This window comes from Channa argus, chromosome 18 (genome assembly GCF_033026475.1).
Source record: "Channa argus isolate prfri chromosome 18, Channa argus male v1.0, whole genome shotgun sequence".
Classification (NCBI taxonomy): Eukaryota; Metazoa; Chordata; class Actinopteri; order Anabantiformes; family Channidae; genus Channa; species Channa argus.
Genome location: NC_090214.1, coordinates 8,817,740 through 8,842,460, shown reverse-complemented (window position 1 = coordinate 8,842,460; position 24,721 = coordinate 8,817,740). Strand labels below are relative to the sequence as shown.

The following is a 24,721-nucleotide window of genomic DNA, read 5'->3' as shown; positions in this document are numbered from 1 at the left end:
ATTTAAACTTAAACTTAAGAAACTGCTGTTGTCTTAAAGTCCACATCTTTTCTTGGGGCTTTTTTTAGCAGTTTTTGCATGCTAAAACAATATGCCCTCTCTGGGGCCTGTGCGTGTGCATGCTTGCTTTTATTTAACAACTTTAACATTTCACAACACAATGGCACTGGAGCACTGCATATGACAATGGACCGCTGCATCAAAATAATCATAAAAAGGAAAAGAAGTAGCAGTTCTCAGTTAAAGCACAATGTGGCATGAGTAGAATGTCTGTTAGAATTTTACATTTCTGGATATTAAATATATGTAATTGCTTAATCAGAGCAAGAGCTTTTTTGTAGTGAACCACCAGCATCATATTAGCACCTGTGTTGTTACTAGACCTAAAAATTAGGTGTGGAAAGTGTAAGTGACTGCAGGTAAGGTGAGGATACGTTTTGTGGAAAGACAGGACATTTGATTTTATTCAACCTTTTGGAAACTGATTTCCAAAAGGATTTTTAGTTATTCATTATGAGCCAAATGACTGGAGGTAAGAGGGGAAGCCTCTTCACCATGATGATTTCATTTACACATGGCTATAATACTATTTTAATAAAATTAATTAGCAAATGATCCTACACATGGGGATTTTGCATTATGGCATCCTACATTATTTGCAAAAGCCCATTAAACATTCCTGAGACATCAATGATTGAATCTTTGCCAAACTGTTTTTATAGAGCCATGCTCTGCTGACTGAGTGGTGCACCATGAGGGGCTCAACAGAAAATGCTGGCAAGCTGCTAGGACTGGGGGAGACTTTGATCCAATAATGGTAATTCCCCCATGAATGACTTTGTGCAGCAAATTTGTCTTCCCACACAGTATTGACTTATTCCCTTTTATTTTGTACATGGTGTTCCCACACAGAAACAGTGCTACATGATCTCATCTACTTGGATATGATATTTTTCAGCGATGTAAGATAAATGTTCTTACATCTAGATCATAATGGGGATTAGCAGGGTTAATTAATGTCCACGTGTCACGATTCATTCCTACATTAAAGAACAACTTCGCAAACCTACCATCAAAAGTCTTCCATTCTTAAATTTTGCTGCAATTTTCATTCAGGGTTGTACTTGAATTTACTGCACCATCAATGACTGGTATAGCGTTGAGGATGACACAGTCGGGACTGTAAAAGAAACAATGCTTAAATCTTAAACAAATAGGCAAAGAAATTACTAAAAGAGCCTTTGATGGAGTCACACGTGATTGATTCCATTCTTGGTTCAAATGTTTTGGGCCTCCCAATTATTTTTTGCCAATACATTAGAACCGCATCTTGATACAATGCACTCCAGTTTGACTCCACCACCCATTATGACCTCAAAATTAGAGACATACAGTAGTAGAATTATCACCTTTCTGAAATCTTTAGATTGTACATATGTGTTTGGCGAGTGTATTCACTTTTGTCTTCCATAGTAAATAATAACATGGTATTCACAACATTACAACTATCACAGAGCTGACTGAGCTAAGTATATTCTCCCCTGGGGATAATGAGGGGCCACAATGTCAAGTTTGTTTTTTCTTTCCCAGAAAAAAGTGAATCTATATAACAATTGAAATTATTTGGTCACTGTACATTTATGTTAAAGTGTAATCATTACTGCTAACCTAAGCCACTGTCACCAAGAACACTGCTGGAGCGATTGCCAAAGGTCCTCCCATCTTTAGTGTCCTGACTCTGAGGTTAATCCTGCCGAGTCCGAAAGTTCTGAAGTCTGAGTCTGAAGCTGGTGTCCTCTGCCTTCAAACATGTAGAGCATTGTGCGATAGTAATAATCATTAGTGGAGTGGATATAGTTATGTAGATTACACCCAGCCTTGATGCCAACAATATTCATCAATGAAGTTTAGTCATCGAGTCACTTAAGTTCCTTGAGAAATTGTTTCATCCCTAATGACACCAATATTAAAACAGTCTCAGCAGAGGGGCAGCTCTGCCAGTAAGGGCAAATGGGCTGTTGTCCAATCTACTTTAGCCCGTGCACGTCCTTTAGTGCACAAGTTTTAGTGAACAAAGCATTTGCCACTCACATTCATGTGTCACCAATGCGCAATTTCACTTTCTTTAGTTGCAAATAGATGCATACAGTTGAACAAAAATGAGCCGTTCAGTGAACAGCACTTCTAATCCGACAATGCTGGCTATGCAACTGTTTCAATGCACCAAACGCAGGAGCAGATGAGCACTGTAAGTGGTCTTCAGAAGTAGTGTTGGGGGAAAACTAAAAAGTTTAACACACAGCAAAATAATTACATACAATTGATGTTTGATTGCCTGGTCAAGAGGTATTTGACTGGTGGTTAGTCATGGAAAAAGAGAATTGTGTATTTTATTTATTTTTTTATTCAACCATACCAAAACTTTTAGCAATACATGTTTGAATTAATTTGCCTTACTTGATATCACGTCTTGCAACGTGCCTATTGCACTGGCAATGCTGAAATGATAGTTAATGATAAAATAAACATACAGACATACACATTTTCATATTATCTGGATAAACAAGAGTAGAATTAACTATTTTTAAAAAACTAGAATATTCTCATCATTTATATAACTTGATCTTCATTACATACTGCAGATTTGCATGTGTTTCCTGGGTGGGGTTAATAAATGCATTTGTTTGGGAAAGGCCTTGTTATCAGAGTTCTTAGAACTCATGTCCCTGCGCTTCCACAGTATTATGCAACAGCTTGACAGAAAAAAATAAATAAAATACAAATCCCAGACTTTCATGGTAATATGGAGGCAAACCCAGTAATAAATCAAACAGGCAGTGATACAATTGAAATCCTGTATGAATTTCTGTCACCAAGAACCATATAAAATATTATACAATGAATCTTAATCCTTTGCTCCAGTGCACAGCGAAGGACTTTACAGAGGGAGGTGGGATGTTATTTTGGTTGGTCTGAGCTGTTTGCTTGTGCTTGTTTTATTTATCTCCACTTCAGTACAGGCATGGGCCAGATTTCTAAACACAGCAGTGTAAATACTGCAGGAAATTGAAGGGGCTACTTTGAAATTCTGTTATAGTGCTACTAAAAAAAAAGAAGTTGGCCTACCATCACCAGTGACGCAGTGTGAAAATATCTAAGTAACTGCAAATGGGTTTTGAAAAAATTTGAACTTAGTAAATTGCTTTTACTATCAATGGCCCCACATGTCTGTTAATTTGATCATGATGCTGTGTATGCCGTCCAGTGGTAGTACAGAAACATTCAGCTACTTTAGACACGCACTAAAAATATATTCAGTTACAAAATGAATTTATCGTCTTTGTGATCTAGTCTTGTGGTTATAACACAAATAATACAGAAGCTATTTGAGGAATTGGACATTGGACTATGATACTGGTGCTATTTCTGGGTAAGTGGCTTCTTTTTGTTACCATAATTCCAGTAACCAAAGTTTCCCAGTATAGAACAACAATGTCTCTTTACCCCCATAACATCATCTTTCCAAGTTGTGATGTCACGCAACATGCCTGCAGAATCCATCTGTGCAAAATGGTGGCTTTGGTCGATAATGACCATTTTGTCGTCAGTGCATAGGAAGGAGAGGAGGGTCAGTTATAGAGAGAAAGATGCAGTTGTGCAGAAAGGATGATGTCAAGGTCATTGTGGTGTACAAGACCAACATACAGAAATAGAAAGGCCACCTTTTATCTCACAGCGGGGGAGCTTAGTTTGCGTAATTTAGTTTGGTGTCTTCTCCTTTTGTGTGAGTTGGCAAAACCCAATTTCCAAGTTCCTCTTTTAAAAAAGCTGTACTGCTGCATTCAGGAAAGTTGAATGTAAGCTATACAGTATAAGGAGAGAAAGTTAAAAACAATTAAAGGACTATGAATGAACGTTAATTCCATTAATGGCACTAGTTTTGGTATAAAGCTTATCACAAAGTCTTTTTGGCATGCTCATCATTTTATTTAATTATGTGTCTGCAGAAAATGAACTGACCCCAGAGGAGATCTTCAATGGACTCAAATAAAGGCAAACGGGAAATAAACATCATAAATCTAATTTACTTACTGCTATAATGATGCAGTTAATGCGTCATTATAGCAGTATAGTCTGTGTTAGCACAGCTCATACTCACAACCATGTCCTTCCCCAGGTTGCTATATGTTGGAATTTTCTACAGAAACTGTGAAACTACCATTATACTAACACAGTAGTTACAAAACTTAAAAAACCATATCCACAGTTACTTACCAACCATTAATTGGAGCATATCGGCAAATGGAACGCGATTGCCTAAATGGAATATGATTGCTGGCATAATAGCTTTGTTAGTGCACTATGTAATTGTGATGAGGCAATGAAACGTAAATGGATCTAATCAAAAACAATCTCTTAATTCACTTCAATCTCAAGAATTTGATGGGACATGGTGCCGGAAGCAAATGCACGGGTGAGTGACATGAGCATGTGTTAAAATCTAATTAACTGTGTAATGTGAGAAGTTCTGCTGATGAACTAGTCTGACTGTGTGGGCAAGTATCGAATGGAAATTCTTATGAGCCTACACAACAAATAATAGGATGAGAGATACTGACTTGAGTATTGAAACTCTGAATCATGTGAAATCTCAAATGCAATATTTTCCCGCAAAAGGAAGAGCATTTGAATGAAAATAATATTTACTCTGAATTCACAAAAGCCCAAGCAGCCCAAGACTATCCCATGTACAGTATTCTCATGTTCATCTATCTCACGTTTAGTCTTCCTGAACACTGTATACTGTTTGCAGTTGATGAAACACTTTATCACCTTATGAGTCCTGTAATGAAATCACAAACAGTGCTCACTCATTTTAAATGCAACAAAAAAGCACCAAGGTCAAGGCATTCGTGCAGTAAAAGGAAACAACTGCTATTGTCCATGCCCGGGATGCAGCCTATTGCATCCCATCCATTTGCTGCTGAACTCAATTTGCCCCGTAACAGCTGTCATACTCCAAATAAAACAGTATTATGTTGATGATTTCTATGATTTGTATTTGTTTTGAGTGTAATGGCAAAAACAGCTTCTCAATTCAATAACCACCTTTATTTATTTCGATTCTACAAAAAACAAAGCTTCTCACTATTTTCTTCAATGTCTTTATTTTCAGGATATCTAAACAACTTTTCATGACACCGATACCGCGTGGTGTTCTGAGATCACATTAGAAAAATGCAATCTGTTGAATATTGTCTGGCTGTCAGACACATATAAGAATTTGTTTTGTCAACTTGTTGGTAATTGCAGTGTAAACTGTGAAGTGTGCTTAGGCAAAAAAAGATGGTTGAGGATAGATTTCAGCACCTTGGACAGCGATAGATTCTTCACAAATGAAACTTTTGGAGACAGATCAAATTCAAGAAAGCCAATGTAAGTGTTATTCAAGTGAACATTCTGCTGTACTGGAAGCAGCTTAGAAAAGCTTGAGAAAAAGATGCTTCAAGTTACACATTCGATACTGAATGATGAGATAAAATAATATAATACTTTTGCTTGACATTCACTACAAGTTCTTCCTCGAATGAGATTGTGTTACCTTCCACCTACCATAGTCAAAACTCTGATATTCATTTTTTAATTCATTTATTTTTTATTTTAATGAAACAATAATCAAGGGAAAAACAATGACGCTGAGATGTTAGGTTAAATCATTTGTCATCTTCTCTGGCCTTCCAAACGTACTTCTGATCTCCACTTGTTAAGTAGGTCATTGTTTTGAAATAATGTTTTATCCGTTAGATATCTAGGCAGACGTGTTACCGAGGACACAGGCAAGCACAAGTCAGTGGTAATCTATAATACCGTTGCTGCTTTAGTGCTTGAAGTGTGAAAATGAGAAACATGTCATTACTTGTTAAACCCACTTATCGAGCCTTTGCTGTGTGAGCCCCTAGAGATCAGAACACCCTTCCTGTGGATATCATGCTGGCTAACTCTGTCCTCTTTCTGAAATTCCCTTTTAAACAAACTATGCAATTTTGCCTAAAAATGATGCAATAAATCTTTATTTTCAACCTGAATTATTAAAACATGGACTTATTATCTTTGAAGAACATTTAGAACAACATGTTTTCGTTGAGCAATCGTTCCTTAGCCTCTCTACTGCTATATGCTCTTAGAACTAATTTCCACTGGGTCAGTTTGACCTGAAGATTCCTAAATGACACATCAGGTTGATGTAATGTTTTCTGTCATTCTAACGCTCTATTGCCCATTACGCACTGAGCGAGAAACAGACAGAACTTGAGAGTATGTCTAATATTTTCTGTCCTTTATAAATGTAAATGGGAGAAGACATGAAGGAAAAAAAACACATTTCAGTTGAGCATTATTTGTCTCAACCGATAGGAGTTACTGTGGGCCTCCTGTAATAGTTCTGGCAATCACTGATGTCTTTGCCCTGTAGACATCTTCAGACTCTTTGTATGTTCCCTGGTGATGTTCCACCAGGCCTTTGCAACAGGCACTTTCATCATTTGCTTGTCGTGGAGTCTACCAACATGTGTGTACTCCGGTCTTAGAGACTGACATGGATTGAGAGGTGACTGACTCGGCCTTTCAAGGATATTCCACCTCCACCCCCCCCACCCCCTTTAATGAGTTTTAGTGCATTTGTCTGATTCTGAGCACACAGAACATTCCTGTATACCTCTGCATCCTGTTGAGTCAGAGAGCAGTGAAATCTTCAGTAAATGCCAGGGTGCCAGTTCTAGGGGCAGTCATGCATGACCAGACCTGCCACTATATTTGACAGATGAAGTGGTATGCTTAGGGTCATGAGCTGTTCTGTTTTTTGTTTTTTTCCTCCACACTTTCCTCTTTCCATCACTTTCATAGAAGTTGATTTTTGTTTCATCACTCTGTAGAACTTTGGTCCAAACCTCTATTGGTTTCTTTTGTATGTCTTTTTAGATTGAAATCTGGTGTTTTTGTTTTTGAAGTTTACCAGGAGTCTGTGTCTTGTAGTAAAACTTCTGAGGTTGTGAAACCATCTTTTCTTTGTTGACAAGGAATGTGTGAGCTCATGAATTAGGATTAAAATGACAGAAACGAAAGAACCACATAAACCAGGCAGTTTATTGTTGCATTATTTATATTAGATTCTAAACTTAATGTTCTCAAGCTCAGAGCCTGAAAGATGAATAACACATTCTAACTAGAAAAAATATATGTACTGATCAGGCACATCATTAATGCCACCTGTTGGTTTTATTATAACATTTTACTTGTTTTTTTCAGTAAATAATATTCTGAACTAATAAATGCAAACGTGGGCTATCATTATGGCGTAACCATCTATCACCACATAAATTGAATAAAATCAGCTCCACCTTTACTAACAGTGATCTTTGATCTTTATTATTTAATTAATTACTGTATTTATAGTCATAATTATCATAATCTGAAACAAGGTGTAATATCAGTTTTTTTTAATACATAGTTTTTTTTAAGTGAAATACTTTTACTTTTAAACCTTAAATAGTACTACTCAAGTACTTTACCTTGAGTAGATGATTTGAAGTGGTACTTGGAGAAATGAAGTGGGGATTTTTTTTAGACCAATGGTTACACTTTTATTAAAGTATCGGGTTTGTTGATGTATTTAAATATGATTGAGGATGTTGAATGGCGGGTTAGTTGATATACTAAAGCTGGTGTATTTGGAGGGGCATAGAAAGAAATGGGCTGGCACAAAAAATATAACAAATGATGAGCACATGGGTTTAATTCTGAATTCCTCCTACAAATATAAGGCAATTGCTTGTCTCTTGCAAAACAATCAGCAGTAAGTGGTCATACTGTATCCATATTCACAATGTAAATATGTAACCTGCTCAAGTATTGAGGTGGGAAGCACATAAAATCCCTACAAAATGAATTCTGGATATGACCTTTCTGAATTCCTACAGTACAAGAGAACCTGTCATATACAACTTACCTAACATTTTCAGTATTTTGCTGGAATTGAACTGACTCAGATGTTCTGCAGGAGAGACTGTTTTGTGTTTGTGTAGGTCACTCAAAACACAAAGCTGTGTACTGACTGCAGGACAGAGGAGTAGGAGAGGTAAGACACCTTTGCTGAGGTGTTCAGAAGAGATGCTGTGCACTGACTGTGGCGCTGGAACATATTCCAAGCTTTTGTATTTTTAGACATTTAAAGACTATGTTGAAAACTGGTTGTCTCTAGTTTGTACATATGAGTAATTTGACCTTCTATTGTGTCTTACTTTTTGTGCACAAACAACAGCATAAATCTTCATAACGCAGGACTTTGTTGGATTTTTAAGTGTTGGTTCACTTCATGATTTTCTGACATATCGCTGACCCTCCTAGCTGTAGGTGTAGCTGTTAAAGCAAAGAAAACCAACAGCTTTGATTTTGTTGACTAAATGGAGCTTCTGATCCTCAGACCTCAGCACCACCTAAACCCTAGTTTAAAACAAGTTCTACTCAGCTGCAATGAAAACAACCCTAAATGGGTTGACATTTAAAATGTCAAATATGAATAAAAAAAAAAACAAAAAAAACTGAAGTTGCAGAGATTAACTGGTGAGTTGTGGGCTTTACTTTTGTTGATTAAAAAAGTGTCGTCATTGAATGGCACACGTTTTATGGCCAGAAATGTGCTGCCTAATGTGATTGCGAATATTTATCATGATTATATGTACATTTCTGATGCAAGACCCCCTTAAGTGGCCTAGTTAGATTTACCAGCTTATTTAAGCATATCACAGAAATGGTAATATGAGACATGACTGCTCCAGTATCTACTCTTCAGAGCTTGTTGCTCCGTGGTGTTGTATTGCCATTCTCAAGGGAGAGTGGCACAGGCGTCCCACGCAGTGAATTAGTCAGTACTTAACCCTGACAGTTTCTTCTAGCCTCCTGTTTCTCCTCTAATTACTATCCCTTCTTTGCCAGTAATTAAGTTGTCCAACAGCGGGGGCTTTTTACCACAAGGGTGGAGAAGGGAAGTGGCGTTGAATCCCTCCCCAGATCAGCCTCTGTTGATTTTCCCAAACTTATACATCTGAGAAACGCAGAGCAGCACCCAGTATCAGTACCTACAATCACAGTCTAGCCCCAGGACTATAGTATATAGTGTGTTAGTGTGGGTTTTTTTTATGTTCACAAAAGAAAGGAATGCATCAAGAATTCACAATGTATTCCTAGGCGAATTAATTGTGTGATGCATGAATAGTGCTAGCTAATAAATTCTGATGAATTTGTTTTCTCCACAATCTACATCTATACTTTGTTCTATGACTCAGTTAGGAATACTCACAAAAATGAGGTCTTGTATTAATTTTAATTTTCACTGGAAAAAAAACACTCATCTCTGGAATTTGAGCTTGTCTGATTGGCTGAGACAACTTTGAATTACTGCTTTAGGCAGCAAATTAGAATTCATGTCTTTTGCCTGAGCGTGAACTGAAAGCCAAGATCTTTTTCTCGTGACAGCATGTTCATGAGCTGGATAAATTTCTCAGCACATATCTTCCCTGTAATGGCATTTAGAAAGCAGATAGAGGTGGATCAGTCAGGAAATGGCAGTTTGGTTCTTCTGCATTCAAGGGCTATTGATGAAAACTGGTGAAAGAAATTATACACAAGTTTAAGAATCTGTTGATCATTAGCCATATAATCAAATTACTATAATGAAGTTGTACTGTATATATTAAACTTTGGGGCCATTTCATGAAAAATTTGCATTCTTGTTTTGGTGACTTTATACAATACTATACTGTATATTAGGGCACATTTTCTGTTGCAAATTGCATTATTATTCCAGTATTGTTATCAGTGTCCCATTATCATTTAACATTCATCTTGCTCCTTAACTGTCCCATTTATGGTGAAAAATAATTACATAATTAATAATTAAATTATCCATAAATGTTTGGTAGACAATTCATGCAGGAGTAAAAAATGTTAAATAATTTAATACATTTTCTTCGGGTATCAGGCAAAATAGGACAATGTTTCAGTGTATTTTGACAGATAATAAAGATGTCGTTTTCTTTGTGTAGCTCTACGTTTAGATGCAGAGAAGGCTTTACTAACAGATGCCTTTTATTGTTTCTTTGTTAGCCTGAAAAAACTGCACTTGGGTTTGTGGTATTTGTGATTCGCCTGAGTCACTCCAATGTCCCAGTGTGGCATGTCTTCTTCACCTTGACAATGACCCCGCTGCCATGTACCTGTCTGTTCCCTCATTCCTTGTTTTGACACTGAACTCACTGGACTCTTTTCCGTGTCTCTAGCATCTATATACATTTTCCTTATCACACACTTTTAGCACCTTGTCTCCCTGCCTAATGGTATCTCAGACCCCTCGATGTCTCTGTCCTCTTTCTTAAGTCTGTTTCATCCCTCCTACTTCCTGGCTGTCTCTCACCTCCTCTTCCTTTGGCTACAGCCTGCTGAATTAAACATTGCTGCAGCCTCTCTCAGCGAATCTGCAGACTACATCAAATAAGCCTTCTCTCGCTCTATCCAATTACAGGTGGTTCATCCAAACTAATTCAAAACCCGAGTCAGACAAATGTTACACCTTGTTTCTGTTTAAAACAAATGGGGCCAAGCTCAGCACTGACAGACACAGCAACCGTGAACACATGAGGAAACATAATGTTGTTTTGCTGTTGCATGGTGTTCTTTAAGGTATGTTGAAATACTACTGTACTGCAACTAGAAGTAATACAAGGTTTAATGAGTCTCAAAAAGTAGGTCTATCTGTTAGAAGGGTTTAAATTAGAGACTGAATATAAAAGTAGCAAATGCAAATTAGAGGTTAGTGATTAGAGATTACACATTCCTAGTTTTGTGTTGATCAAGTGGTTGTTTATGGACTGATTAAAGTTAGGAATAATTAAAATTAGGAGGACATATTCAGTTAGATATACACATTATGGGCTTGCATTAAATATAATTATGTCACGCCTGTCAAACTTTACATCACTCATTGGCTTGATGTTAGATTTAAGCTTGCTGGAAAATGGTAAATTTTGCATATCCATGCTATAAATAACAGATCACAACTGTGATCAAAGATTCAACCAGTGCCTATTGTAAATATGCGTCCGTACAGAAAAAGCCACATGGTCAGAGCAAAATCTGTAACTATTTTTTTGTATTAGGTTATTTATAGCAAAATGCATAAGATTTAAGTGCTCGAGCCATGTTTAACATCCCCTCTTGCTGATACATAAGCAACACAGCAGAGAAAACAGAGCAGTGTTGTCTTTTAACCGTCATGTCACAGTGCATGTTTGGTTTACCATGCACTTTATGTTGATAGGTTTAATCTATAATTATAGATTAATGCTTTTAACTGTTCTTTCAATTTTGCCATAAATAGTTGCCAAGAGGCTCCTTACCATGACTCGTTAACTAGCTAGCCATTGGTTTTACAGACCATGTTATGACCATATTTAAATTTACTTACATTTAAAGTCATGACAAATTGTGTCCATTTTTTTAACCGTCAAAGCCGAGGAAGAATCATCTGGAAGAATGAGGACAACTGCAACTCAATCAAAACAACCTTTGCTATTATTTCTCATTTAGTTAGTTAGTCTTTCTGCCTGTGTTGACTATAATACTCCTAAGGAGTTGTAGTTGATTCAATTAAAGGAAAATATTTTAACACAACATAGTTTTCAGTGTTTTGTATATAAAAAATTCTTAAATTTTTGCTGCATTTGGTATCAATGTTACAATGGAAAATTCCAACCCTAGAGAGACTATTTGGGTATAAAAACTTAAATTTATATTGCCATTTATAAATGTTAAGTCCACTATGGACACTATGGACTATTTTTACTGATGCTGCCCCATTCCATCACCACACTCCCACCGCGTTTTAAGGCCAGCACTATGCATTCACTGTGGTCTTCTTGGCCAGTACATGCTGGACACCATCTGATACATCTCATTCGTCAAGCCTATGAATGTGCTGCCAACACTCATCAGGCTTTTTATGTTGTTTGGCAAAGTTTAATCTTTACGTTTAGTGTCTTTTAATGGTTTGAGTTCTTGGATACCATTAGTAGAAGCTGATTCCATGAAATATATTGTGTAATGTCTGATCAGTCACTGAAACACCAGTATCTACAGTACATATAATGCTGCTGCCAAGTCCAGTCTGGTTTTTTTTTAAATAAAATTTAATTCTAAATAATGACCCTCATCTTGTTTATTTGATTACAATGCAATGCTGATTTGAGGCCTTTTAGATGCATTCATGGCTACCAGATTTGCATTTATATTGGATTTTCCCTCAGCCTCACACGAACCTGAGATAGAGCTCCGCAAACAAAGACCAAACTGAGAACACGCATCATCTGAAACACAGTCGACCTCATAATAGAGAACAAGCAACAGAATGAGAGATGCTAGTGTGAGCAAAACAGGCCATCGAATTTCACTATTAACTGAAGCACATATTGATGCACCTTACTCAGCTGCAGGTCTGAGACACGTGTGGTATGCAGCAAGCACTGAAAGTGGCTTTCTTGTGACTGATGAATACCATATAGGAAATGTACACTTATAAGATAAAGGGAAAGAAAAACAATAAAGATTGCAATCAAGAGTCACACAGCAATTACTTACACAAAATGCACTCTAATCATTTCTTTAACAGACATATCTAGAGGGAGATGATAATTGATGCCTTGTGGTGTGTCTTTCTCCTTCAAGCGACAGTGACCTTTTCAGAGTACTAGACAAGAGGCTGGCACCTCCTAAATCTGCGTTTATCCTTCAAATTAGGCGCAGTGCCCATGTTAAATATGGGGCAGATTTGTTTGTTGCTGATCAGGTTGGCATTGTCCATGCCGCACGCCTCCGGGGTAATCTCTCTTGATAAGAGAACCCGAAAGGACTGGATGCTTTGTCTCTCTGCAAATCTGATTCAACCACTTTCCACCACTAAATCGTCGAGGCAGTGAAAGTCCCCTGGGAAATTTACAAAGCGATTCAGTCCTCATTGCTGGTTAGAGTAGAGCACGGCTGGGCAATCATGTGCAGAGGAGGACCAAGGGTATGTATGAATTCATTCCAACCAAACAGTACACCGGCTGATGTCACTGATTTCCCCCTCCTGGTTGAAGATGTGCTAATCGCTGAAATTAACTGGCTTCTGGGTTGGATGAAATTCCTTGGAGAACACTTGAGTCTTTGGGGCAATGTTCCACAGCCTTAACCATTGTGCATATACGGTTACTTACTAAACATGTATTCCATGCTTAAAAGCATCTTTCATTTTTCCACCAATACTACTTTGTCTGACATATCAGCAGCTATCTCAAAGATGTGAATGTGGATTGCTGATTTAATTTTTAATGAGAAATACAGTTCATCAAAGTTTTCTTAATACTAGATTTAATTGTCTTGACATGATGGAAAGGGATATCTAGTAGTCATGGCTGAAATTGATGCCACTAATGGTTTGTTAAGAGGGAGAAACAACAGGAGCCACCTGGGCCCAACAACGCTCCCAGCAGCACCCAACATGCAAACACACTCTGTTTTAATAAATCACTGCACCATCACAGACAGCACTCAACGGCTGTACAGTGAAGAGCTTCAGAAGTTTTGCCTTTGAGATTCATGTCTCTGTGCAACATCCTGCTCTGTCAAGTTACACATTATGCAAATGCATTGTTTACTGTTCATGTGACAATATCAAGGCACGAAAGCCAGTGGGGACAGAGGGATGTGGCAAGTTACCAAGAGAGAAGATGGAGAGAACAAACTCTGTGAAAGAAGTGCCAAAGAAATGTGGAAAATGACTCTCTTACTCTGTCTCAGTCGTTCTATATTTCTGAGTTAGCAGACTGGAGACTGATGCAAGGAAATCAAAGCAAATCATTCTGAGAAAGCGGGCTTCTAGCCATCTAATTTGTGTACCTCTGTTTATGAAATATGAATAAATGTCTAATGTAGAGCAAAAAAGTGGTGGAAAATATAAACCACGCTGCAATTATTAAACGTCAGACTGTATTACTTGCTCCCAAGTACAGAAGAAAAGATCAAAGTTGATTCCTGTCAGAAAATAGTGATCACAGGTTTAAACACAAATGTATTTGTAATGGTCCTAATACAGTTCAAGGCTGGAATTAGCATGAAAACTTGAGAACTAACAGTAGTTGTTACATGTTTTGATGTGTGTAAAACTCAAAAGTAGGTCGGCAGATAAATCAAATTACTGCTTAAATATAATTTATTCCTTGTGCTGTATCTTCATGTCGCCTGACACACTTTCTACTTTTACCAGTGAATCATTTACACACCTTATAATGGGACTTTCTGTAATAGCAGTAAATACAAACACGCTATTTACTTACAAGCAGAAGTAAGAAGATTCTAAAACTGGTTTGGTTTTGAAAGAACAATTACACGCAAGGTATTAGATCATTATTCTCAGTTTGTTAAAAATAACAAAAAAGAAGGGAGAATACAAGTACACTTCATTAATATAAGAAAATAGGAAAAGAGATAAGATCACAGTGTTGAGAATGGCTTCAAGTAAATATAAAAAAAAGCACTGTTGATAGATTAAAAATGTACACAGGGAAGCTTTTTGCAACTAAAGTCTCAAAATAGAAAAACCATTAAAACAGACCTTCTCTTAAAAAGCCCGAGTGGCATCAATACAAAGACTGAGAGTGAACTCACCTATAAATTTTATATCTAGTCGTAAATCCTTGGCGGAATCTTTCCACAAAGGACAGATAGCTCCGAGAGTGGTGGAAAGGTCCACGGTCAGAGATGAGCCAGTCATATTGTTTGGTGACATGCTGCTCAGTGGCCAACGGGTCCTGGCGGGAAGACTGAACTGTTATATGGTCCCATATAAACAGGAAGCAGATGACCTCAATAAACCTCCAGTTCATGCTTTTTTTTAAGCCGCTCTCTGTTCATTCTCGCTCCATTATGTGGAGACCTGATGGGAGAGAAGAAAAGGAGGGAAGAAGGGAGGAAGACACAGAAAAAGAGAGCTGTTACATGACAAAATCTATTTTAGTAGTACAAGAGCATGTCATAGAGTTAGGTTAATTGTGTTGTACTGAACAAATAAGATAGTGCCCTTGTCATTGTCACTTTACTGTGACATGTGTTTTTATTTTCTGCTCCTTCTCTTCCTTGGAGTTTTTCAAAAAGCCTCGCAGATTGTGTCTCTCCATACAGGAATGTTACCATTTTGCAGATGAGCATGAAGTACATCCTCAGCTATGTGGCTGTCTTTTTTTTTTTTTTTACCTAATTGGTGTCATAATACGTTCTGACAAGGTTAGAAGGCTGCTTTATGACATGTTATGACACCCAGCCACTAACGTGGAAGAGCACCATCTCCCTTTACCCAGTGGTGTCAATTACTGCTGGAGGAAAGTTTCAACTATTGACTTGCAACTTTATGAATTGTTAAAAATGTTGTGTTACAAAATGTAGCATTTTTTTTTCATCAAACACAAAGTCAGGCCTAGCTTTGGTTCCAGGAAAGCTTTTAGGGATGGCTAATGTAATTACTGGCCTCAGAATTACACAATGGAATTATAATGATAAATATGACATGTGTCCAGTAGATATTTCAGAGACAATAGAGTGAAAACAAAACTGGACATATTTCCTAAAGACAGATCTAAACATTATTGTTTTCCATTATAAATAACCTCAATGGTGGCAGATAACAAGCTCCTTACCCGTCTAGGCCACGGCCACTATAAAGGTAATATTAGCAATAACATTTAAACATATTGCTTAATATACTATCATAGTCATTTCCAGTTACATTCATCTTGCATGATCAACACAACTCTTTCATCAATCCATCTACCTAATCAGTTGTCCTGTTAAGGGTCACAGGGGATTGGAGCCTATGCCATCTGTCATTACACGAGAGATGGGTACACTGTGGACAGGTCTCCAGTCTATCTCAGGGCCAACACAGAGAGACAAATACATACAGACACACAGACAATCATTCACTCTCACATTCGCACCTGCGGGGAATTTGGTTTCACCAATTAACCTAACATGCTTGTCTCCGGACTGTGGGAAGAAGCCAGAGTACCTGCAGGAAACCCACACAAGCACAGGAAGAACATGCAAACTGCACACACAAAGGTGGCAACCGGCGGGGGGAATCGAACCAAAGACTTTGGAGTTGGCAGTGCTAACCACTCTAACACTATTGTGCCATAAACACAACTCGCTGCACAAAAAATAAAACATTTTTAAAGACACCACATCTTGCTTAATGGAAAAAACATAACATTAAAATGTCTGTGAACATATTATCAACTTGACAGTGAAATGATGTCTCTTAGCTACTGATAAGGAAATGATTTTCATCAGCAATTTCGTTTAAGAACTTTGGCCCCTGGCTGTGGAGCAAACCAACAGTGTGTTATCATGTGCTTCTGTATGCAAAAATTATCCCCCTTTTTCATGGTTTATTAGACAATAACACATCATAAAAGAGCAGAGAAAATTTAATGGGCCTAATCTTTTCCTGTTAAATAGATGGTGAACTACTTGATTGCAAAAGTTAAACTAATAAGAGTGTGGCACACTTAAAAAAAATTTGTGTGTCATATCATGGTTAAAAAGTGTCAGTTTTAAATTATGCTTTAAATAATTCAGTTAGTTCTTTATTATTTAAACACTGCTTCACCTATGGGTTTTGCCTACAAATTGCAATTAAATGTATAACTACCATCTAAAAAGACTGCAGTTGAGCTACAATTACATATCTGATAATAAGGAAAACACGTTTTCTTATCCCATCCATCATCCAGATACTTAGTGGCAATGGCAAAATATGACAGGATATATAACAGATCTGTTTTAAACTAATTATGTTAGAGTAATATGAGCTTGGCTGTACAAAATTAAACTATACCTAATCTGATGAAGAGGGGCGATGCTGAGCAGGGGATTGATAATGATGTGCCTCCGTGCCAAGATAGGATATGAGTGTTAAAAACAAGTACTGTATGAATACCTAACAGGGATATGTAAAACATTATAACCACAGATTCCTAATGGTTTCTTTTTTGCTAAATGTTCATACGGCAATAAATGTTTTCTTAGGGACAAAATAACATACTTTTTAGAAATAGCTGCATGCTGCAATTTAGCAATTCTACCCACTGTATGTTATTATGTATGTATGTTGAATGTGACATTTAGGATTTGATGAGCAAAAGTAAACTGACCTTAATTTCAACATTTATGAAACCAAAAAGATTTGCTAACAGCTATGCTTTTATAGAAGTGGGAGTGCCATTAACATATTGCTATATAGTATATTCTATGTGCAACCACCCCCTAGAAGTAGTGGCTACTGAAAACGCACATTTTCACCACAACAGCCTAAACCTTTAAAAAATGTCTTAGGTTACTAGCAACAAATGCACGATTCAACTCACTACCTAACAGCACCAGCATTAAACCAGCTCCAAATGGCTTAAAACGCACATGGCTAATTTGCATTCAGGCTATGGCTAACACCTGTTTAATGTACGTACCAATAACACAAACCTAACTTGCACACAAGTGTTTTATATTCAAACATAGCTACTTAGTAAGCAAATAAACACACACACAAAACTAAAATTAAGCTAACACCACATCATGTGGCTAATTAACTAACTACCATGATGGATGAAGCCTGTCATTCATTTTCCTGTTGTTGTCATCTGTTATCCCGAACCCAATTCTGCCTTCACTTCCCAAGCTTTAGGTAAGAGTCCGTGAACACGACGTCGTGATGAGGTCACACGCTCTTTTATGAAGTAGCAGGAAGACGAAACGCTGCAGACGCTGGATTTTTTTGCATGTCGAAAGTGCAGATGGCAAACTCTATGACAGTTTTGGAATGGTCGGCCAAGTGAAACCAGCGTTATAAAAAATGGTTTACGTGTGTTCAGTTGCGCAAATTACTATGCATCTAGCAATGCTTAGTCTCGCATATTCTCAACTTTTTTATATATGTATTTTGCTGTAACAGGAAGCCCCTCCAACCCCCACCCTCCCGTGGCGAATCTGCTGATGTCAAACTCGGCAGGAAAAACGTTTCTTGTGTGGTTGGAGATCTAATGTGGTATTGAAATATGTAAAAAAAAAAAAACTGTCTGAAAAAAATGCCACCAAATATTGGCAAAATAAAATATAAGGGGGGAATAAAAAGGTACAATCAAAAATATTCAAAAACGACCATATATACTCTAGACTTCTTAAACAGCACCCCAGTGACTATAGACCAACTAACTAGAAACTACCCAAACTATCAAAAACAAGTGGACCCTAACATTTATTCTTCTACATTTGATTTTTTATTTCTTTTTATTATATTTCTATTTTAGTTAAGTTAAATAATAGTTAAGTGAAAAATAGTTTTGTATTTTGAACACAACATAATCTTTTAGTTAAGGTGTGATTTGTAACTGTGGATATAAGCAGAGGCAGATCTAGAATTTAAAATAGGTTGGCACACTAGGAAAATGACTTAAAAGTTTTAAAATTACAAATTTTAAAGTCAAACCTTTTTGGAAATAATAAAATGTATATTATTAGGCGAATTGTGTGTTTATAAGCCTTTATTCAGCATCAGAAATGTTAAATATGTAACTTATTGACCCTTTTTAACTCCAAATAACTCCAAACAAATAATAATAAACAGTTGGGTAAAAATAAAAATGCATCTTTGCAATAATAATCTGCTTGGTTGCAATTGCTACAGAATTAATTTGTAATATAATATATCCTTAAATATAAATATAATAAAACTGTTAATAAAGATTGTGATTGATGTCACCTTTAGATTTGGTCAGTTCTCCTTGTGCTGAAAGTTCTACAGCAGGTACCCACCACCTTGTCACTCTGTCGGGGGTTGGCCCCTTGGCTGGAGAATCAGATTCTGGTGGTTGCCAGTGCCACCCCAGTCCACCCGTCTGGCCCTGCCCCTGGGTACAAGTGATACAACACAGGATCTGCTACTGTCTCAGTAACAATACTTTAATCTTGTTTAGTAGCCAATCAGATCACTATAAATGATGGGAAGGTTTTCCAGTCACCTTCTGTTTTTTCCTGCTTGTTTGCTTACTAAGAATTGTGAACAGTATCACACCTTAAGCCAAAATATTACTAGATAAAACAGCACAAAGTGATAAAGAGGAGTAAAAGAGTAGTCATTGCCACAAAACTATTGAAAATGCATTATGAATTGGAATTAAAACATCAATTTTATCATGATAATGATAATTATTATGAAACAAAAAGAACAGCAAAACCTAATGAAAAAAATGTAAGGATATCTTTCTTCCAGGAATGGTAAACATTATTAGAAGAAAAAGCTGAAACAGTGGATTGTTTAAAGGGATTTTTGTCTTTCTATTTTTAATTTTTTTATATTGAATTTGAAGTACACACTAGCGTGAAACACTGTCCACATGGGGAATGGTGATGGACTTTTGGTATTTCGGGGGTTGAATCTATATGGTACAGTGCTGTTCCTTTTGAAAAAGTTGCAGACGCTACACCTGGCTTCTCTTTTTAAACATGAAAGTTACAGAGAGCAGTCAGGAGTTTTTACCACATAAAAAGAAAGTTTCTCTCAAGAAGAAACCAGTGTTCACATGGGAGGAGTGCTGACTCACCCAGAGCAAATATACAGTTATGTAAATAAGACACTGACGGCGGTTGATGTTAAATTAACTTGGGAGGAGATAACACATTTGGTTAATAATTGTTGCTCGGGTCCTATGAGAACTGTTGTCCAATACAGGAAAGGGTTCAATGCCATCACAAGGAGAGCCAAATAATTTGGCGGGGGACCGTAGGGACAGTTTAACAACTGGCTGGGGTCCCTTACTTTTACCAAGGATGTGACTGCATCCACAGCTCAAAGTGTAAAAGGTTAGAGGAGTTGGAGGTTGGCATTTAAAGATGTGTGGCTTACTGTTCTAATTATTGATGTGAGGATATCTGTGGATTGCCAAAATCAGCAATACAGTAGCTGGAACCATGTGCATTTAATTCATAAAACTCCCCATTATTACTGAAACACTGATCAAAATTCTAGCCAACCCTCTGTTAAACATGACCCTGTGTCAAACCCAAATCAAGGGTAGAGTAGGTCTTAGGAGCTTAAGAGCAGTGTATAGGGATGCTGGTACTGTCCCCTCATCTCCACTGAAATGGATTTGGTGTGTTCAAAGTGGAAATTAGGTGATTCTTGAGCACCATGCTTAAGGCTGAACTCCCTATGATGGAAAGAGTGAAACACACAGTTTGTTGCCAAAAAATAAAATGGCAGAAAGGCTGAAGCTGCATATCAAACAAGCAATCTACCTCATGACACTATGCCAAATTTGTATTAGATTTAAAATTTTTACATTTCACCATAAAGCACAGTCCCTCCAAACAAAACTTAAATTTGAAGGTTGGGTCCGATCAATCCTGTTAAATGTAACAAATTGCACCATTCCAGATTCGAGGAGTGCTTGTTTTATTACTCAACAAAGAATAATGCACTAAATATTGTGGACTCCAAACCACTTCATCAAAAATTTAATTTGTGAAACTCTTTTTCCATCCTGAGGAGTGTGTGCCCTGTTTTCTGAAAAATTCTGCATTAGATCATAACTCTGTAATAATAGGTCCCAAATCTTGGCCTTGTGTTGTATCAAAAAAAAAAAGTAATCTGTGTTATTTTCAGGTAAATGTTTTTCCGAGTGGATTAGGGAAACAGAGAGAGGAAGAGACGTGAGAGTGGATCACATTTACCCTTGAATAAGCAGGGTAAAAAGAGGAGGATGTCTGCTTTGGGAAATCACAAGACAGGACAAGGGAGGCTTGTTTTCTCCATCCTCCTTTTAAACAGCCTTATTCATTCTGCAACTCCTCCTCCATTCTAGTTCATTCAAGGGGATTCAATCTCCATTCTGGTCCCGTCACTTGCTTTGCCAATCAATTCCTCCCTCCCCTGTGTGGGGCCCTAAGTGTCCCCTTTTATTCTATAAAGTTCATAAGAATGAGGAGGCTTGTTCTCCTTATTTGTATTCTAAATCCAGGGGAGGCAAGAGATCGGGGAAGAATGGAGCCTTTTGCTGGGAGACAGGTAGTACCAAGGGAAACTAGCGCACACATACTGTATTTATTCACTACCTATCTATCCATTGCTTGTGGATAACACTTGGTCACCATTATATGATATTTATTTTCCTCATTGTTTGTTGATGGGACTGCACATGTACTGTATAAGCAGAATTTTCTCTGAAGTGAGGGAAAATTCTTTCCCACTGATACAGGAAATGTGTGTAGTGAAGCAAAACCTTTGACGTAAGATTGCGGATGGTTGGAAGCCTTAAAATACATTTTTATACCCCTGTGGGTTATTTTACCTTAGCTGATATTATTAAGAACTCAATAGGGCCATTTCTTTATTTATTTCAGTGACATTCCACCTTAATCTCAACATTACTGTAAATTTGCAAGTGCTATTCAGGAGACTTATTTTTAGCTATTGTCCCTCAGCCAAAAGTTAAGCATCTTTAAAACAAAGAAAACACACAACATGAGATTTATATAATCAAAACGAGAAATGAAGCAGCGAAATTAGAAATATCAAATGTTTGTATGTGTTTGAATAATCAAACACATACAGTTAAGAGAAACATAAAATCGCTGTATGCACAGAGAAAGAGCCAGGGCATACAAGGCAACCACTGACTAGGTGTGATGGCAGGTTGGGTATGAGGAGAATGAGAACGGAGACCAGAGCTGTATCTAAATATGCCAAACCTGTGTCATCTGAAGCCTGAGAATTATTATTGCGCAGCTCACAGCCATGTCTGGAAAGGCGTGGTAATGGTCTGCCACTTGCAATTGCTGGGAAGCAAGAGAGGAGTGGGAGGGCTAGCTGTGGCTAACTTCATTTGTACTGGATTTTTTTTCACACTCCAATCTCTCGCCTAAAGTTTCTTAAAAAAAAAAAAAAAGACCGCAGTGGCACCCTGACCTTCAAAAAACATGGCTGAGCAAGCAACACTCTGTTTGATAATTAAATTCTCTGGTTGGTCAGCAACCAATCGGCTCAGCTTGGGGATCAATGGCTGATTAAAGAGCAAACTAATTCACTAATGGTCAGAGTTATTCCAATTTATCTGGCTGCTGAATTATTGTGTCCATATCTATTCTGGGAGGAGAGGGATCAATGCAAGCCCAGGAGAAGAGAGGCAGAGGGGAGTTGGTTGCATCTGTCATGTGAAGCGGTGCAAGGAGTGTGCTGTGAGGTTTATTTGATAGCTGCCCAGCTGAACAGCAGCAATGTGGGGGCGGTTTATGAGATAGTTCTAAACAAGGACTGTCTCTGTCATAAAGCAAACTAATTAATAAGGTTTCAGAGTTACGAGAGGAGCAAGCACTGTGCGGATGGTAAAGTTATAAGGGTTTTCGACATGTGATTCAGATAAATAAAGCACACTGGCTTTACTCAACAGCAATTAAATTTAGCATGAAATAAAACTGAAAATCCTCTGCTTCATGACGTATTCTGCTGCAAGGAAAATGAAAACATTGAGACACTTGAATTCATTTTTCTTCACTGATGTTTCCCTTGAAATCTGTTATTTTAAAACACAGAGCTCACCTTTCCATTTCTGTGTGTGGGGGAGATGAATTGACTACCAGCTACATACGTCTCCCAAATACATAAAATGAAAAAGGGCACGGCGGTAGTGATTTGCTCCTACAGTATGTTCATCTCATTCCAAGAGAAGGTGTTTCGAGCTGATAGGAAAAACAGAAGGATTTTACCTCTTTAGCCCACATCAGAGCCTTTCACCAAAGAGAATGAGATACTCGTGAACACAAGCGCACCATTTGTCACCACATCCACCACTGCTGCTATATGCTATTGTGGCTCCGTTACAGATGAAGATTGATCATTTGTCAACTCGCAAATTGGCTTTCAAGTGCTTTCTCTAATTACTCTGTGGTTTTATTGATGAGAAACCACTGACTGCTTTCCTTCGATTTACCTCGCCAAGTCTTTCTTTAGAATATGTTGTCTCTCACCTTTCTTTCCAAAGGCATTAGATGGGCAAATAAAAATGGGGCAAAATGCATCAGCCTCTTGTTGCAACGTTCCACTGAAAGAATGTAAGTCTAGAGGCAAAAATGCCAGAGCAAATTCTATTCCCTTAGTTGGTCACACTCAAAATGCACCCAGAGGAGCCCCTGACATGAATCAGAGGCTAAATAGGAGTTGCTGGGAGTATGTAAATGACACTGTTCACACCGCAGCCCATCCTTGCTCCTGCATGTAAATGTCAAGCAATGTTATCCACTGTATGGTTTCTACGGACTAGACCCAGTAGGTCTAGACGAAAGCAAAGGATGAACAGGGAGCAAAAGAATGTCTCAGAGGGAGTCTTTATTGATTTACTTCTTAGAGAGTGCATATAATACAACCGTCTGTAAGATGAGTATACTATAAATACACCCAAGGTGGTGTCCTGCTTTTAACTGAAGCATCTACATGCTTTCACACATGTATTTAGTTTTTCTTTGTTGCATTTGTAACTAGCCAATCTGTGCATTCAAAGACAATGAAATAAGCAAATCATGAATTTAATAAAGTTGAAGCAAAGCCGTCCGTGAAGAATGAACCAGTTGTCTTCCTTCTTCTTTTCCGCCTTCTGTGACTGATTTGTCATAATTTCTTGTGTCTGTAACATTTTATTTACATCTCACTATCGGTGCCATGGGGTAGGGCGTGATAAAGTGGTGCTGTGAAGCAACTATGGAGCCGCAATTGGATTGCAGAGTTGCATTTTATTTTAGAAAGATGTGAGGAAAGTATCACCTTATCTGGGCGAGGGCTTGATTTCTTCATTCTATTTCAGTATCTCAGGACTCTAGTAGGGAATAGAAATGTTACTCGTTTTCTCATCCTGGATTTTATCAGTCTGTGCACAAGATGAAGTTTGAACAGAACGCTGTGTTTCGCTCAAACCCGTCCCTCCCTGCTTGCACTCCTAACGGCCGTCATACTTGACTTATTTCTACTGCCAGATGTTTATATTTAACAAAAAAAAAATTGTCTGTACAAAAGAGACAAAGAAAGAAAACTGTTTTGCCAGCACATTTCTTAGTGATAATGCTGCTTCACCTAACCTTTTCATGACAACCTCACACTTTTGCACATTTTTGGGTTTGTGGAGGGGGGCAGTTCTCTGACAAAAATACATAACAGCTGCTGCCCTCACAAGGGAGTGGACCACTAGCATTTTTAGAAAGAGGTGTTGTCCAGCTGCAGTGGGTTATTTTTGTTTGTCTTCACTACCCCTGTTCACTCCTTACACTCTGATGCAATGCCATCCCTGGATTTACTGACCTAATTTTCTTCCCAACTTCAAATTTACTTTCCAATTCACCCTTTGACTAATTGCTTATCACATAACTTTGGCAATAGTTCCTTATCTGACCAACCGCCTGGCTCTCCACGAGGAATAGGGTGTTAAGATGATGGTCATTGCCTCTATTGTTCCTAATTCAAGGCCATAAATTTGTGAAATGGAAGGAAAGGAAAGGAGCAAGCACAGACTCAGTGGGTTCCATAAATCAGCAAAATCTG

General features: G+C 37.7%; 1 protein-coding gene across 5 annotated transcripts in view; it reads right to left on the bottom strand.

Moving 5' to 3' along the window:
• The window catches only part of brinp1 (bone morphogenetic protein/retinoic acid inducible neural-specific 1), a 104,858-nt gene that overhangs the window by 65,420 nt on the left and 14,717 nt on the right, over positions 1–24,721 (bottom strand). For 3 of the 5 annotated variants that reach the window (XR_010911603.1, XM_067484509.1, XM_067484507.1), the window contains exon 2: positions 14,755–15,022. Coding sequence is in view for 4 of the 5 variants with exons in the window: in XM_067484509.1 (XP_067340610.1) it covers positions 14,755–14,972 (218 nt within the window). In the remaining variant the exon portion in view is untranslated. Of the gene's footprint in view, positions 1–14,754; positions 15,023–18,898; positions 19,047–24,721 lie in introns of those variants that run through there. The other 2 variants (XM_067484508.1, XM_067484510.1) reach the window with 2 other exon arrangements.